At 35.5% G+C, this 18,077-nt stretch overlaps 3 protein-coding genes and 1 pseudogene across 3 annotated transcripts; 1 reads left to right on the forward strand and 3 right to left on the reverse strand.

Moving 5' to 3' along the window:
- Positions 1-940: 940 nt before the first annotated feature.
- Positions 941-4,167, reverse strand: LOC110760389 (Pyridoxal-5'-phosphate-dependent enzyme family protein). The gene is made up of 6 exons (XM_021962647.2): positions 3,820-4,167; positions 3,464-3,538; positions 2,707-2,850; positions 2,091-2,489; positions 1,768-2,003; positions 941-1,477 (listed from the first exon to the last, which is right to left on the reverse strand). The coding sequence occupies exons 1-6, from the start codon at positions 4,018-4,020 to the stop codon at positions 1,255-1,257; spliced, it is 1,278 nt and encodes a 425-aa protein (XP_021818339.1). The 5' UTR covers positions 4,021-4,167; the 3' UTR covers positions 941-1,254.
- Positions 4,168-7,636: 3,469 nt separating this feature from the next.
- On the forward strand, positions 7,637-8,263 carry LOC110760142 (uncharacterized). Its single transcript, XM_021962341.2, has one exon. The coding sequence runs from the start codon at positions 7,814-7,816 to the stop codon at positions 8,102-8,104; it is 291 nt and encodes a 96-aa protein (XP_021818033.1). The 5' UTR covers positions 7,637-7,813; the 3' UTR covers positions 8,105-8,263.
- A 2,514-nt stretch (positions 8,264-10,777) lies between these two features.
- KCO1 (Outward rectifying potassium channel protein) lies at positions 10,778-12,942 on the reverse strand. The gene is made up of 3 exons (XM_088252108.1): positions 12,656-12,942; positions 11,172-12,062; positions 10,778-11,044 (listed from the first exon to the last, which is right to left on the reverse strand). The coding sequence occupies exons 2-3, from the start codon at positions 12,020-12,022 to the stop codon at positions 10,882-10,884; spliced, it is 1,014 nt and encodes a 337-aa protein (XP_088108234.1). The 5' UTR covers positions 12,023-12,062; positions 12,656-12,942; the 3' UTR covers positions 10,778-10,881.
- Positions 12,943-15,887: 2,945 nt separating this feature from the next.
- LOC148294966 (uncharacterized) lies at positions 15,888-17,530 on the reverse strand (annotated as a pseudogene).
- Positions 17,531-18,077: the final 547 nt, after the last annotated feature.

An 18,077-nucleotide genomic window follows, 5' to 3' on the forward strand; every position in this document is an offset into this window, starting at 1 on the left:
GAGTGGCTCAGTGACGTATTCGAAGCTGATAACTTTACCAGATTGCGGCTCAATGGATTCAGCTAATAACTCAGTGGCGTGTTCGAATTGATGGATTTAGGGTGTGTTTGGAATGGGACTATCATGATTAGTGATTGTATTCGAATTGATGGATTTAGGGTGTGTTTGGTTCACAGGAAATGGGGCTTGAGAATGGGACTATCATGAATAGTGATTGTAGTCCCAAAACGGATGTTGTGAACCTTGTAAAAACCCATGCAGCTGCAGCTTTAGCCAATTCGAGGGTGAAAACGCTTTGCTGGGTTACACAATCCCCTCCCTCTCTGGTCGGTGTTCTTACGATGGATGGCCTCCCAGGCCCCCCCATAGGCCACGGTGTTTTGCTCTTCACATTTCTTCTTTGTCTGGGGCCCTGCTGACTCCCCTGCTGGACTTTCGTCCTTTTGAAGTTATTGTGATTGTTTTGTTATTAAAGTAGCTCTGTTTCCTTGTGCTGTTCTGGTGGATGCTTCATCCCCGGATGTATGTGGCTCTGGCCCTCTCCAGGTTTGTTAATGAAAGCTCCGTATTGACCCCAAAAATAAAAAAAAAACCTTGTAAAAACCCAATTAAAATTTAAGCATCCCCTATATACATAGTTCTATTTCCCAGCATAAAATTTCATGTCTATCAGAATGAGAATAATACTAATTTCAAATGTTGAGAACATATTAGGACTCGTTTTTGAGTGATTCTGTATAACCGCTTTTTAAGTGGTTTTAAGTTATTTTATGAAGAAGCACATGGGAGATCCTTCTTCCAAAATCACTTAAAAGTGATTATAAGGAGAAGTGATTCTAGCCTAGAGCCATAGATTTCGTAAAGAGCACAATGCCTGGAGGACTATTACCTTGATAGACTAGCATGTACAGAAAAAGGATGGAATTGTAAAGCCACAGAATTCGTTAAAAGCACAATGCCTCGAAATTGATAATGTAAGATAAATAATCGTCTCTAATGAAATTATGCTTTTTGCCTGTAAAAAATAATGTAGTCTTAGGAAATTGTAATAAAGTAACTGTACTACAAACCTATTGAGTGGTAATTCTGCTGTAATGTTGCTGCTTCAGAAGCTACTTCTTCAAAATTTAAGAACCTTCAGATGAATAAAGGCTTGTATCCATGCAAACAGCCCTAAAAATTTACTTAGCTACTGGTTCTATCTTTGGATGGGAATGTAGAGGAAAATGGAGAATCCCTTGGCGGGTACATATTTCATCCAACACCCAGGAACTCTATTCCGCTAGCCGAAGGTGTCAAACCATATTGAGATAGATAATCAGCACTGAAAAATTTGCTCAGATGTCTCATCCCACTATCGCACAAAATAGTCACAATTGTGTGACCAGGACCAATTGACTGTGCCGCTCGGACTGCTCCAACACAATTCATGGCTGAAGAACTCCCCAAAAACAGCCCGTCATTCTTCATAAGAAACCTGAGGTTTAAGCATAAAAAGCTTAAGAACTAAACATTCTTGCTTGAACATTATTGAACGAATGAAAGAAAGTGGGATTTTCCATCTTACATCAACTGGTATATGATTGAACATGCTCAAAATACTTGTTTAACTAATTATTTGGAAAAGGAAAATATACTAGACACAAACCAGGAATCATAGAGGATATTGAAAAAAAATCATTTCCAACTACTTCCATTTTCTGAACTTCTCAGCATCAAGAAAGCACTATGAAAATGCGATTTCTGAGAACAAGAGTATGGACCAACCTGGACATTTCAACAGCTTCCTTATCTGTGCCTCGGAAAGCCCCATCAAGTTTTGCCATCATAAAATTCTTTGTTATTCTATTGATTCCAATTCCTTCAGTTATCGTGTCAAATGGATTCTTTAGCCTTTGTCCTTCAGCCTCCTCTCTGGTGTACATCACTCCCCTCGTAACTTTATTGAATAAACCGGAACCAGGAGGATCTATTAGGAAGCACTTAATGTTTGAATTCCTTTCCTGTTGAACACAAAACAACATTGATTAATACAACTATATTTTAAAAGAAGATGAACAAAACAATTTAAGATGGGAAAAGTAGTGGACCTGGAGAAACTTAGAAACACCAGCCAGAGTACCACCTGTTCCTGCTCCCGCCACAAATACATCTACATTTCCTCCAGTCTGTTCCCAAATCTCAGGCCCAGTAGCCTCATAGTGGGCCCGGAAGTTTGCCAGATTTTCAAACTGATCGGCAAAGTAACCACCTGTACAATTCCTTGAAAACAAACTTTGTTTCTCTTCATCATATTGGAAACCATTAGTCTTCTCGGTGGTGCCATTGGCAACACCCCTCTGATTCGCATCATCTTTTCTATGCTTTAATGCAAACTCATTTGCTTCTGATGCCCGTCGCTTAGCAACATTGACAAAGTGGTCTCTGTGTGTGATTGACACTGGCCTTACTCTTTCTACAGTGGCTCCCAGGGCTTCAAGTATTTGAGACTGGAGAAAAGGATGGCACAACAGAAGCAAAATTTAGTACAGAGCAGAACATAATGTTCATTTTTGAAAGGAAAAAAAAACTAGTGGGAGGGAGGTCATGCTTTTTGGTACTGGGGGGTTTCTGGTGTTTGCTCATATCAGACACCCCAAAAGTACCTGTAGCTGATACATGGTCCATTACTCCATGTTGCTAATCCAAAGTGCATTCTCTAAATACCTTCTCAATAGCAACATCATCAGGTATAACCACGTGGCATTTGCAACCATAAGCTGGAGCAACAGTAGCAAGGCTAATAGCTGTGCTTCCAACACTCCCCTCAGTGACTACTCCACCTGGCGCAAGGTCTCCAGATTCCAAAGCCTGTATAGAACCAAAAACCAGAACACATGTGACTCAAAAGACCGACCAATTACGGTCAACAATGTATTGCAACTGATTATCTAAACTACTAATAGGCAAGAACAATATAAAAAAAGATAAATTTGCCTAGTTCATTTAGATGAAAGCAAATTCAGAAGCTACAATCTTATTCAACTTAAATGCTACAAAATATGTATCACCTGAGGAGAAAATATGTCATAATGTTTATTAAGTATCACCTACAGAGAAAATACGTGCAATACCAAACTTACGGACCTTTGTATATTCTTAATATTTGGATAATTTGACAACAAAACTAGCATGGTAAATCCAAAGTTCGTTTTTTCAACAAATGTACGACTGTTTGAAAAGCATTAACAAAATGCTCAGGAAGGACGATAAATAGGAAAAGAAAAAGAAAACAGAGTTGAAATTATGTGAACTTATACAAGTTCAACAAATTCTGCGTTTCCGAGAATTATCTATTCTCTAAGCTATGTAGTGGTACCAATTACACATATTCTAGGAATTAACTTCCAATACAGAACCCCCACCCCCACCCCTCAAACAAAGAAAAACACTTGAGATCCTAGAAGAAACGAAAGAAGCTTACCTCTTCGATGATTTTCACAGCAACTCTGTCTTTCACACTCCCTCCTGGGTTCAAAAATTCGCACTTGCCAAGAATCTGAACAAACCCAAAAACAAAAGGAATAAACCATCCAAAAATATATGGAATTAAACCTTTTCCAATAACAGGGAGATGAAATTTACACTCAAATAGAAATTTAGATAAAACCCATCATCATGGAATTGATACCAACAAAAATAGTTCAAAAACCAGAAGATAAATATATATGTTAAAGTAAGAGTTTGATAAAAGCCATGAGTGCTAGAGTAACAATTAAAATTAAAGGAAAACCCAGGAAATTTTTTGTTGTTGAAGAAAGTCGAGAAAAGCTTACTTACTTCACAACCGGTCGCCTCGGAGAGGCTGTTGATGCGAATGAGAGGGGTGTTTCCAATGGCACCAAGGAGGCCATTTCTGGGATTTTTCTTCGAGGGTAGCTTTTTAGAGGAGGGCTTGGACTTGTAGAGGAAGAGAGAGAGCAACGCCACGGTCACTGAGATTGCAGCGACAACAGCGCCTGTGGTTCTCACAGGCGCCATTGTGGCGGCTCGAACCTCGGCACAGGGCCAAATCTTTATTAGTTTATTTATTTATTCACTGATCAAGCACCCGCCAGTTGACGAGAGTATAGGATTAGGAAGGAAGAGAGAGACGAAGTGTGGTATATCGTAAACGAGCAATTAGAAGCCAGTTAATTAGTTCATGTTCATCGATCCTCTTCTGGGTTTGGGGATTTCTTTGGTTCTCATTGGGCTTCTTCACTGGGCCTAAGTCTATTGTCCAACCCAACTGACCAAACCCAAAATATCATAAATTTTGGCCCAATTGCTCTCCCAACCCAAGAAAAATAAGAGACTAAAATTTGGGAAAGGATTAATGACTGAAATGATCCCCCAACTATTGCTCCATTATCATTTTGGTCCACCAACTAAAACTTTTATTTGAACCGTCCTTCAACTCTTTTTTTTGTATCAAGATGGTCCCGAAATAGTCATTAACCCTTGGTAATTGTATATGGATGGTTTTACCCCTCAATTTAACAATAAAATTGACAGACTTTGACGGTAGGACCATCTTGATACACAAAAATGAGTTGAAGGACAGTTCAAATGAAAATTTTAGTTGGTGGACCAAAATGATACTTGAGCAATAGTTGGGGGACCATTTCAGTCATTAACCTCCATTTGGGAAAACTCAAAAGTTGGATGGAATACCAGTCCAGCTATTGCCTGGACTAGAAATTTTTTGACGAAGCCCATTGAGCCATGACGCAGCACATATGCAAAGAGGGCCCACAGCTGCTGTGTTGTAGCTGATGTTGTTCTAGGTGTCGCATGCTCATGCAATAGTGTTCTTTTTTTCTTTTTCTTTTTCTTTTTCTTTTTTATTCCAACAGTAACCCAAATCAACAATCCAAATTAAATCCAAGCTATTTTAACAGTAAAAAAAGATCAACGGCTGAAATTTAAATCCAACGGTCAAAATAATATTTCAAATGAATCTAAATCATATCCAACCCCAAAACTCACTCCAAACTCTACAAATACCCACCTATTTCTCAAATAAAATTATATATGTGGAATTTTAATTTTTTAAGGTCAAATTGTTCAAAAAATTAAATTATGACGTTATTTAAAAAGATTAAATGAAGAAAAGTTATCCATGAAATAAAAAATTAGACTTAAACCATTCTTAAACAATTTAATAAAGCTACGGACTTAAAATTTGAGTCTGAAGGGTTCGGGGAAAAAAAGGTTTGAGTTCGGGCAAAACCCAAATAGTTACATTTTGGAAGAGGAAAATTTGGGTTTAGGACCAAATAGATTGGAGAAGGCTTAAAAGTGTCAAATTTAAAATGAATTTGGTCAAATTGTTTTCACAAAACCTCCTATGCTAATTTTCCGTCTAAAAATTGATGATGTCATTAAAAAGATTAGAACATCAATGATTAGATATGTATGTGCAGTCTTAGAAGTTAACTTTGTTATATGGAGAAAAAAAAATTTATGACATTAGTAATTTTTAGATGGAAAATCAATGGAAGAGGTTTTATAAAAACAATTTGAAACCTCAGAGAGAATATTAATGTAAATAACTAATACTTTTAAATTCATAGGGCTGCGGCGGTGGAATAAGTTAAAATCTCAATTCTTGCATACTCATTGAGAATGATCCGCTTTTTATTTCAAAGTTCAAACTCAAAAAGAAAGGGAAGGAAAGGAGAGAAAATAAGCTTAAAAAGTTTTTTCATTTACACAATTTTTTTTTACTAAAGAAAAGCAATAATTGTATTTATAAATTAGGCACAAAGACCATAAGTTATAAGAGCTATTACAAATACCCATAAAGGGTTAATACAAAGATGAAAGTGTAGTAACCACGCAGGGTTAATCCAGATACCTAAAAACACATCGGCAACATCAAGAGCACAAGGTGTATCCCCACTAATAGCCACACAAGGCCAAAGAAATTTTTGCATAAAAACTGCAAGCATGAACAAATCAGACATGAACTACAATGCCTAAAACTACCACTACAACTTTAAAACTCTCACAAGTAGAGATTAGACTACAAATAAACACCCAACTCAGCCTTGATGCAATTATTACAACTCAAGAAACTGTAAACACCCAACTCACCAAAGATTCCAAGGGCAACAAAACTACAAGAGTCGCCAACAAAATCACCAGCCCAAACAAGTGAAAATCTAGCCAAAAAACAGGTAAACAATCTCAAGAGAGGGGAGGAACGGAGAGAAAGGGAGGGGATGGAGGGGTAGAGAAGGAGAGGAAGGGAGAGAGAAGGTAAGGGAAGGGGAGGAGAGGGGTGGGGAAGGAGGCCGCCACCCCTAAAGGAGGTGGCGATTGGAGCTAAGTTAATGAGGGTGTTTTTTTTAAAGGGTAAACTAAAAAGAAAATAATCATAATGCACTTTCCTAATATTTAATCCACGTTACTAGTTACTGGTTACTAGCCCCTTTTTTTTGGGTTCGAAGTTATTGGTTATTGATGTACCACAATTGTCAAATGGAAAAAAACCTTACTTATAACGGGGATATCACTGTTTTGCTATTCCCAGCTAGTAACATAATGACATGTGAAAAAATTATCCCATATGTCATTATATTATTGGCCAAAAATAGCAAAAAATGCTATTTCGTTGCATGATAATTTTCTCCCTTACCAAACCCATTTCAAAAGGTACTATTACTATTACTAGTTACTAGTTACTGCTGTACTGATAATTATTCTCTTTTGGATGACTTTTCTGCCTCGAATTACTGAGCCATGTGTAGGATCTTAACTTTCCCAAAAACAAACAAAAACTTTGGTTAACTCTTCATTTGAAAAAGAAGCACGACAACTTGTCTACTTCACTGAAAACCGACATGGGGTATATGTGGATCCATTTAAGTTTTCCTTAAAATGACCATAACACCCTTGTTCACTACGGAAAAAGAACAAAAATTCAAAAATTCTCTAACCACCTTCATTATTGTTGTCAAACTTTTTTTTTGGGGGATAAATTTCACTGTTGTTTTCATCAGGTGTTATACACGCGTCGAGAATCTAACTGTGTTGCACATTGTTTAGCCAAGAGTACGCTGTTTAGTATTGATGTTTAAAGTGGTTTGAAGTTCACTTAATATAATTCGTGATGTTCTTTTAAAGAATGAATATAATTGCAGTCAAACATTAAGTTTTTTATTTTATTTAATTTATTATTATAATTAATAAAAATTTCTCTGTATTGTATATGTTTCCTTAACAAACAAAAGGGGGTTGCAAATAACACTCAAAATTAGTCCTCAAAAGTTTCATACATGGGAAGTAAAGTTCAAATTGTACTTTGCTTATCTACATGTCAATTTGAAAAAGTAATTTTATTATGCACTTCAACACACTCTTCAAACTTTATTAATTGATTTATTATATTGTCTTTTGGTACCATTTGTTCCAAGGTGGCTCACCAAATTGCGCACCAAGTTGTTCATTATGAGCAGATAGAAGATTGCAACAAAAAAGTTTGAAATCAATCTTGGTTATTATTATTCAAGTAAGAAAAGAAAACTTTGTTCTTCTTCATGATGGGCATTTTGGTAAACAAACTGCAAGCTAATTACCATAAAAGATGAAATTATGACCTGTGGGAAATTAAATAAATTTTCACTCCAAAACAAAGGCTTAGGAGACAGAGCATTCTCCCCTCCAGAGAATCTCTGCACTGAGAGATAGCCTCTCTCTCTCTCTCTCTCTCTCTCTCTCTCTCTCTCTCTCTCTCTCTGTCTACAAAAATCCAACCCAAACCTTCAATCTGCTCAAAACCCAACTCATGGAGATCCCAGAAAAGCTTCTCAAGTTCAAGTTCCATTTCCTCTTCGCACTCATTTTGTGCCTTACCCTTTACGCTATAACCCTCATAGCACCCAGATTTCTGACCATTTTGGCTTACTTTTGGCCTCTCTTCCTCTCCACCGCTCTCTTTCTCTTCGCTGTTGTTGTCTTCGGGAAGACCACGTTACCGGTTACCGAGGCTTCCGGTGAAGGCCTCCTGGATTATGTCGCCGGGCAACCGGAACATGTCGTAGAAAGTTACAAGTCCGCGGAGCAGAACCAGAGTTGAGGAAAAAGATCAGAAATTTTATTTATTTTGTCTCTGTAATTTCTAACTTTTTCCTTTTTGTTTTTTGTTTTAATCTTCCTTTTGGGTTGTAGTTGACAAATAGTTGACGGTAAATTCTGGGAAGAATAATGTCCTTAATTGACATATGGGTCCCCTTCATTTTGGCTTTCTTTTATTATTGTCACAATTATTACTTACATTGGTAGCTACTTTTTTCTTTATAGCACACTTGATATCATGCTATTAATCTAATTTATTATCTTTGTGATAAGGCACTCGCACTAGTGTTTTTCGGCTCATTTTAAGGTATTAAAATATTATGCAGAACCCCAATTGGGTTTAACAAGTAGAAAATGGCATTGACTTGCAAACTAGTGTTTTCATGTTCGAATTTTCATGGCACCGTGATAGTGTGTGTTAGAGAAACATCCATCTTCCTATAGTTTAAACTATCGCTTGTACTAATGGCGGATCTAGCCATTTTTCAGCTAGCTATTGCCAGGCAGAAAATTTTCAGAAAAAAAAGGTGCATATGTACTTAACATATATGAAAGAGAATCTGCTAATAATGAGCGATAATTGAAGAATTTAAGACTTCCAAATTTCTCGTTGGATAAAATTTTAGATTTAAATAATGTTGTTTTGTATTGCATTACATTTACTTGTGATTTTTGTTTTTGTTAAATTTTTATTTATATATAGAAATGCATTAGTAAATAAATTTCGTCTAGTTGGCTATTAAATTCTGGATCGGCCCACGTAAAAAAATTATGCAGAATGATAAATTGGGAATGTGAATATCTCTGGACTATTTGGGAAAAAGAAAGTTGCTTGGAATGGTTTTATTTGGTGGCGAATTTCAAAATATCACGTCCTGTCTCATGTATAATAGTAAAAATATATGATTGATTTGGAATATCGCTCTATAATAGTAAAAATACGTGATTGATTTGAAATATCGCTCTATAATAGTAAAAATACGTGATTGATTTGAAATATCGCCGTGTCTTGGTAACATTCCAGGTGTAAGTGAGGGGGATGTAATCTGTAAAGAGAATAAGGTGCGGATTTTGCACTCTCGGAAGTTTTGGGAGGTGATGTGAGTGGTCGTGATTGGACACAATGTCGAAGTGATTAACGTGTGATGGATCTAGCGAGCTGATAATGCCCATTTCATTATCTTCTTTTTGTTGTAATCGTTTGTAATTTTGTGCTTAGGGTATTTAGTTTTTCAACTATTTTTCTGCTTTATTTTTATTTTTATATTTTATATTGCAGTTTCAGTCTTCCAGATAAGCCCTAAATGTGTGTACTGTGCACAGATTCCCTAATTTTTCCAAACCATTGACACCGACAATTTTTTTTTGTTTTCTTGTATTAATCTACTTTGTACGATAAAGTCAAGTAGGGGAGGGGCCAATCTTTTAGGTCCAATAAGGTTTTCAAATTTCAAAATTGTACAATTCTCTCCGTTTGTTATACAATAAATTTGTTAGAATCAGTGATTTAAATGTGTAGAATTTTTTAATACAAAGCGATAATCTAAACTACCACAGTATCGCAGAAGTAATTTAACCCAAATGGCTTATTCAAGTTTCATACTCATCAAGGGCCTAGAAATATCCACACAACTGTATTTATTAAATTAGTTAGCGATTTTTCGATTCATGTTTTTGCTATATGCACTTCAAACTTAATATTTTACAATTTTTCCGCGTTAACACACTCGTGTCGTGCTATATGATCCAAAAAAAAAACACAAAACATGTGCTATAGGAGGGCTAAAAGAGGGGTATTGAAATCCCTTGCTTATTAAATTCTCAAATCAGAAAACACAAATATTTGTTCACATAATTGTAATGGCATACCGTAATATTCTATCAAAGTATATTGTAGGACATCTAATAAGTGGGAATGGAGGCGTATGATGTGATGGTACCTAAAAGTGGATCCACTGGATTATGTCCCCATCTAGCTGCGAGAGAGTTCAAGAAATTGAATGATTATCCATAAGGTGTGTGGGGACCACATCATTTGTGCGCCCCACAATCATTTCAGTTTGACAACCGACCCAAATAAGGGTGTGTGGGGACTCAAGTATGAATTGTCTTCTGGGCCACATAATAAGGGTTTTGCCTGGCCCAACTCAAAGAACCCAAAGAATATACACAAAATATTAAAAATATTAATTTTTAAATGTTTTTTTTATTTATGGTTTCAATGTTTATACAAACAATATTGGGAGATGAGAGCCAATTGCATACACAAAGGTGTCTTACTCAACGAGAACATATCCTTTCCTTTCATGTAAAAACATAAATGCAGAAGCAGATAACCCAAAGTTTAACATCCTAATCTCTCATCATAATACAAAAAGGTTGATTCCCATTTTGATCAATCTCTTTCTATTGTTGGCTAGAAGCAGTCCTATTTTGCAATGTGATGAAGGAGAAAAAAAATTTGTGTCCGCTAGATGCCGCCGACAAGTAAAGACTTTCGCGGTCATGAAATGCGAAATTTCAATGTCAGCAATTGTCATTATGCAAGTTGGTTTCACACATTGTATCAATCCAGTAAACCAAAATGAACAATGATCACTAAAATGCTTAGAGGCAGTCTAACCATTTTTAATCAAAGTGTTTATAGGGAAGAGATGTACTGGAGTGTTTCTGATATGACCTCATGTATAAAATTTATATCACAGAAAGGGTAAGCAATCATACATATTACAAACTTACAGGATACTTCTCAGAATGAAAACCCGCATGATGCCAGAGTTACTTTTCTGTTGAAGGTGGTTGAGCAAGCATTATATCTGATATCGACAAGGTTCCTGACTGATCAACGTCAAGATCTTCGAATTCCTCCATCACGAGTCTAATATCTTCTTGGCTAATCCTCCCCATCTCTTTGAGCTTATATATGATAAATTCAGCAGCCCTATGGAAAACAAAGGACGAGAAAGAAAATGGAAAGTTTGTTATGAAACCATCAGCAAATTAGAATTCAGAAATAAGCCCATAATATGGAAATAATTTTGGAAAAAAAAAAAACACAATCCACATACCCAACTACCCCATCACCATCAAGATCAGCTGCCTCCAAATCTACATTTGTCGTCCTACGAGTAAGAACCCACTTGACCAAAGCCCTTTGCCTGCTCTGGGAGTTTAGCTCAGCAATGTAGAGGAAAAACTGAGCTAAACAAATGGTACTTGTCAATATCCAGAATATTGCAAAAACACGCCCTGCTTGCGTTGAAAAGCTCTTATCTCCATACCCCAGGGTTGTGATGGTAGAACAAACGCAATAAAATGCATCCACAAGGTCCAATTTCTCAACAGTAGCTAGGAAGATTGTGCCAGCACTTATGAGTACCAAAAGAAGGATAAATGCCACAATGCATTTGTACTTCAAACTGTTAGTCTCAACATCTTTAAGAACTTGAATATGACCAACTTTTTGATGCATATGTAAGGCTTTAACAAGCAACATTTCCTGCTTCTCTACCAAGTAGTCGGCTGCTTTGCTCAAGATCAACCCAACAAGAGCCATTCCTGTGAAGACAAAAGCACAGGCCAGTAGTTTCGAAAGAATGCTGTTTGGCACTAGGTCTCCATATCCAACAGTGGTCATTGTCACAATACAGAAATAAACAGCATCAAGAACTCCATTTGTCTTCTCTCCCTTGATCTGGTTCCTAACGAGGTAGAAGCAGATAGTTCCAATGCCTAAGTAGAAAGCCAAGAATATAGCTACTTTATGAAAACTCGGGTGTAAATTTCGAAAAATGGATTCAGTAACTGGAACTGAGCCAGTGTTGGTTGTCTCTAAGGGTGCATACTCTGCAAGAGGAGCACTTCTACAACGGCGATATTTTCTACTCTTCAGAGGTTCTCTCACATCATCCATAGCCATTTGGACGATTCACGATTCAGATTTCAGCAAATTACATGACCTGCAAAGCTAGAAGCTTAGGCAGGTTGCGAAATATAGCACGCCAGCTAGAAGCTAGAATCTTTTAATTAACCGACTGATTTAACAATTAGTTACCAGCAAGTATGTTATTTAGTTGATCTACCATCTTTGAAGCATAGTTTGAAAACAACTTTCTACAGGCACAACACAATACTATGATTGCAAAAATCAATTACCCCTAAAACTAAAACTAAACCTTAATTTTCATCTTCAATCAAAATAGTGAATTCTCATTTCCAGATTTCATTAAAAAATCCAATTAAAAAAGTTTGACAGCGTATGGATACTAGATTGATCTCAAAACAACATAAATCTTGAAGTAACTATAAACCCATAAACCCAAAAAAAAAAGGAAAAAAAGAAAACCCATAAACCAAAATTCAGTTATTCACCTTAATTCTGCATAATCATAATTGGTAAATGCACAATCAGTGATCAATCTCATAAGTAACTTTTTAGTGCAGTGATGAAATGGAAACCTTAAGCTGAGTAGTGAGGGTTTGCTGCCCTCAGACCAACTGAAATAACTAACTCTGTTTCAAGTATCAAAGTTAGTTAAGAGAGAAAACTCACCAGCCACCAGACCAGAATAAGCTGCATGTTCGAATTCTGCTTCTCAATTCTTCACAGGTCTGGAAGATCTCAGTCGCTGGACTTTCATCATTTCGCCGCGTACTTTTTTCTTTTTCTTTAAACCCAAAAAAAAAGGATGGAATTTGTGTTTTTGTTTATTTGGGAAAGAAGAGGTGCTGCCAGTGCGAGCTTTCACAGCGTAAGACAAACACGTTTTGCGTTGGATCGAAGCTCCAAAAGTCCAAGGCTCAACTGCGTTTGATCCGAGTGCGACGTGTAGGACGATGCGCCACAACATGAGGAGGCAGCGGCATTAATACACAACACTTTTTTCAAAGAATTTGTTTATCATAAATCGTCCTTGAATTTTTTTAAACATTCTCATTACGGTCCTTCAATTTTCAAATTCATCAATATGATCCTTCATTTTTTTTCCTTTCTCTAAAGCTGAATTTGATTTCTGTCTTTGCATTTCATCAAGAGTCTCATTAAAACTGGTCGTGTGTTAAGCTTTAAAAATATATTTTCATCAAAATATAGCTCATCTGCCCAAGAGGCAAAATAAAACTCTCGCTCTTTGCTCAACAAGGTGATCTATTCTCTATTTATGATTTTATACTGGGGTTTTATTAAAGAGAGCAAATGACCTTGTTGAGTAAAGGACAATTTCTAATTAAAATTAATGACTCATCTAATTAGACATGACTAAGTTAAAGATATTTACGACTAAACATGTAATTTTTGAATATTTATGTATTTGATATACTTGCATTTTCTATTTCAACCCCGAACCTTACAATTCTAACTACACTCCTTGATTGACACTCCAAAATTTAAGTCATTTGTAGATTAAAATGCGAATTTAAGTAGCATTCTTGGAGAAGCTTTTGGGAATTCGAACATTATTATTGTTTTTTTCATTGCAATTGCATGAAAATTATATAAGTCAAAATTATTTATTTTTCTTCAATACATTTTTCAAATTTAGAAGGTTGTCAACTTCATTTTCTATTCATCTTAATTATTCACTACCAAACTTCTAACCTGTTGCTAATCTCTTATAGTATCCTTTTTTTTTTTTTTTTTTTTTTTTTTTTTCCGTTGTTACTTCTATCACATTAGTTAGTTTTTGGTCTAGTATCACTCAGTCTTCAATTTATTTGAAATCTCATGGACATTGATTGTTGAATTAAAAAGAACAACAACTTCTATGATATTGCACATATATTTTGTGTAATGCTTCCAGTTTTAATAATTGGAAAACTATTTGTTTAAAAAAAATAAAATCATGTTTCTTATTTGTTAGCTTTTTAAATTTCAAAGGTAAAGTAGAAAGAAGTATAAAGAATTTTTTTATTTTTATACAAATGGTAATTTACTTTAATTTGTGTAAGAATATTTTTTTTATTTACTAGCCTCTTCGCACGCGCTTCCGCGCTTGCGAGAGGTTTTTTTTATAAAAAAATTCAAATTTATTTTAGAATTAAAAAAAGATAATGGGTAGTTGTGTTCCATAGAAAGAGGATCCATTATCTGATTTTTATTTTTATTTTAAATTTTATGAAAAAGTGTGAATTTACCATATTATTCTCATTTAATTAATAATTTCAATTCTTAATGTTTGTATTAACCAAGGGCATTTTCTGGTATTTTAAATGTTTCACCATTCTCTACCTTTTGCTTTATATATATAGATAAAAAAAACTATATATATTATTATTTTAAAGAAATATTCATATTACATATTAATTATTTAGTAATATGATTTTCCTTAATTTATTGTGAAGACCTATATGTTATTAAATCTTAAGCTTAGTATGAGATTATTCCTTTAGGGTCACCATTTTTGTTTTCCATGTGTAGAGACTTGGAATTGGTTTTAATCAAATGATCATTGTCATGCTACCTTACATGCTAGTAACAAGTGACGTTGTGATATCATTGGTGGAAATGAATGAGTCATATAATATCTTATGATCAGTGGCGAAGCCAGTATTTCATGTGTCTTGGGGCCTCTCACAAAAATATAAATAATAAGAACTTTGGAACTTACAAGACATCAAAACATCAAAACATCAAAAATCATATTGTCTATTCATTACAATCATAATTGTCCTCGACACGTTTTCATATTTTGAAATCATTGGATAACAACCTTGTCATCTATACTATTAAAAATGTCTTCTCAATATATGTAACCAAGCAATCATTCATCCACAAATCCCCCATTCGATTGCATAACCGATTCTTCACAATATTCATCGCAAAAAATACTCGCTCTACACTTGGGGTTGCTACATGTAGGATTAGTACTAGTGTCAGAAGCAAGTACACTAAAGGGGAGATTTGATATTTTTTTTGTCTCAGCCATCTATTGCGCAAGATCAGTAATCCCTTTCAATTATGTAAATTCATTGTTAGAGCGCACATCCCAATTGTAATTCTCAAGTTATTCTTCGAGTAACTTGAGGTCATGTTCAGAAAAATCACTTGGATAAAATTGGGCAAGCTGCATCAACTTTGCTTTATCAAAAGCAAAGAATAAATTACTTGGACTCAAAGCATGCCATACAAAGAAGTAATTCATTATTCTTCTCATTGAACCGATCATTTAACTCTCGGAGCTGAATATTAATGACATCAATGAATAAATCAACATGATAATGATGTAAGCACTACAAGAAAAACAGGTATTAGTGGCCACCCATTTGGTCACAGAAACTACCCTTTTTGGTCACTAAATGCAATTAGTATCCAAATATTGGTGGTCACTGGGTGGTCACTAGAAGCTCGTCACAAATTCTATTTAGTGACCATTCTCAAGTATTGGTCACTACAATATGACGAATTAGTGATTATGCCAGTGTGGTCACTAATTATAAAAGTGCAATTAGTAATCGCAACTTTGGTCACTAAAGGGCTACAATTTGGTCACCAAAACACTCATTTTGGTCACTAAAAGAGGGTCCCGTGCCCACATTAGTGACCTACTTGCTTGGTCACTGATGTATTTCAAAAGATTGGTAACTAATTAGGTTTACCTATCCTTGTTCTTTATTGAATTAAAATATGTAATCAAAATTAATTTCTTTTTAAACAGTGATATAGATCTCAAAAGCAATCCATACACCTTTTCAAAAGCAATCCATACATCTAACATTCTTCCAACAAATTCACAAAATGTCCCAAATCTCAAAACTAAAATTCTAGGTATTTAAGTTGAACCTAAATGTCAATTGTTTCCCAAAAACAAAGAGTCCTTTGTCCTATGCCCTCTGATTGTCCTCTGATATACTAGAAATTTATCCATAAGACCTGCAACAAACAAAGAATAATTATGTACAAGAAGATAAATTCAAATGAAAAACAAGATTTGTAGACTACCAATAAGGAGAAAAAAATAAGAAGGAAAAAACAAAACGTTAACAAGAAAACTAGCAACAATACATCACTAGGGACAAATATATATAGTGAAAAACAGTAACAAGAAATCTTAACGGCTAGCTAATTCCATTGATTTGCTGTAATTTGGCACCAGGGACAAATATACACAGTGATATACTAGTGAATTATAATCTATAACAATTGATATTTAAACTCAGTAAGATGAGAGTTATAAGCTAACCTCATTGATGGTGAAGTCGAGGATAACTGCTCCAGCAATCTTTTTGTTGGCGAGTCCTTACTCATTTTGCCTTGCATGTAAACCTTCTAAGTGATACTTTTGTTCAGCAGAATTCTCCTTCATTTCTGTTAACTCATTTGCTAGAAGTATACATTGTTTCTCTGCATCATCAGCCCTTTTAGTTACCTTATCTGCCCTCCTTTTAGCCTCCTCAACTGTTGCATGACTGTATTGTCCGGCGTTAAATGTTTTGGGTTTTGGGTACCTGCTCCTAATAAGCCACATATATAACCCGACCTAGGTGGACCAACAACGTTAGAAAGAACTGAGTCATATATTTCATCATCAGACATCAATTTAACAAATTCCTCATCTGTTTATGGCAGGTTCTTCAACTTCTTCATCTCATCCTACACAGAATATATACATCATGTTTATGTACAATAAGCTCAAAGGATCTGAAAAAGCTCAAAAGCAATAAAGACTTACAAAAGCATTCTTGGCATCTTCACCAACCCATGTTGTTTTCTTTGTGCTAAATCGAGTGAGCTAAAACAAGTCAATACGGCTAGGTTCTTCTCCAGTTTCAAAAGTTCTTTATTTCATGTAGTCATAGACCGCCATCATGTTAATTACACATTTCATAAATTATAACTTCAAAAAGTTTCAATGTAAGAAGATTGTAAGTGTCAAATGAAGCTTACATTTTCATATCTAATACGACTAAAGGCCTTTGTCCCAGCACAATGTGTGATCTTCAATTTCTTTCTCTTTTCCTTATTTTTTGCACTACTTTTCTACAAAAATAAGTATTAAAAGTAATGAGGAGCACTGGATGTATAACTAAACTGAAGTATTAAAAGTAATGAACACCATTAGGAGTGTCTAACTAAGCTGAAGTATAACTAAGCTGAGGTGAGGATTAGCATATTTTAAGTAGCCTTAAAATATGTTTTCATCAAAATATAGACTACTGGAAAAGTTCCAGAAAAGTAATAGATTGCTAGAAATCCAAAATATCTTAATGTAACTTCATTGCTAACTGATTCCACATCCATGAGCATAATGCCGAGAAAAGGAACTAAATAGTGTCTCACCTTCCACTCATCTTTTTACTATAATTGAACTAGATAGTTCCTATCATCCTCTCCCACTGTTTGAGGTCGATGCTCAAGTGCCTCCTCCTCGGATCCATACGCTAGAAATTTCTGATGCAAATTGTAACGCCAAGTGTAGTATCTTCTCTTCATGTGATCCTCAATAGCCATATTCACATGAGGTTTAATTGTTTATACCATATTCAACCAAGTACATTCGGCACTGGAAATTGGAGCACGAACAGACTCACAAGCCTGCTGAAGATAACATCAATGACACCATGACGCCCTTTCGATGCGGCAATTGCCTGCCGAAGGTAGTTGCCAAAGCTCTCAACTACAGAACCTAACCCACGGACACGTGTCACTACTGCATCAACTTGCACAAAGTCCCACATTGAAACTTTATGCAAACTCCCACTTCCACCTCTCTATAAAAAGGGGCACAAGTCCCCAAAATGAGGTAACGCCTTTTAACCTTTATTGTTACTCTGCCAAAATTACCACATATCGCTAACTTCGAAGAGCCTTCGGCAGGTACCAAACTGGTGCCCGAAGCTTGACGACTGCTCCTTCCTTATTTTCTTCTGCAGGACCCCTCCGTATTGAAGGTTCATAACCTTCCCCCCTACTGAAGGTCCACCACTCATTTACCTAAGTTGACCCTCCGAAAAAGAGCATCAACAAGGTTTATTGCTCA

This window comes from Prunus avium, chromosome 4, assembly GCF_965620075.1.
Source record: "Prunus avium chromosome 4, drPruAviu1.hap1.1, whole genome shotgun sequence".
Classification (NCBI taxonomy): Eukaryota; Viridiplantae; Streptophyta; class Magnoliopsida; order Rosales; family Rosaceae; genus Prunus; species Prunus avium.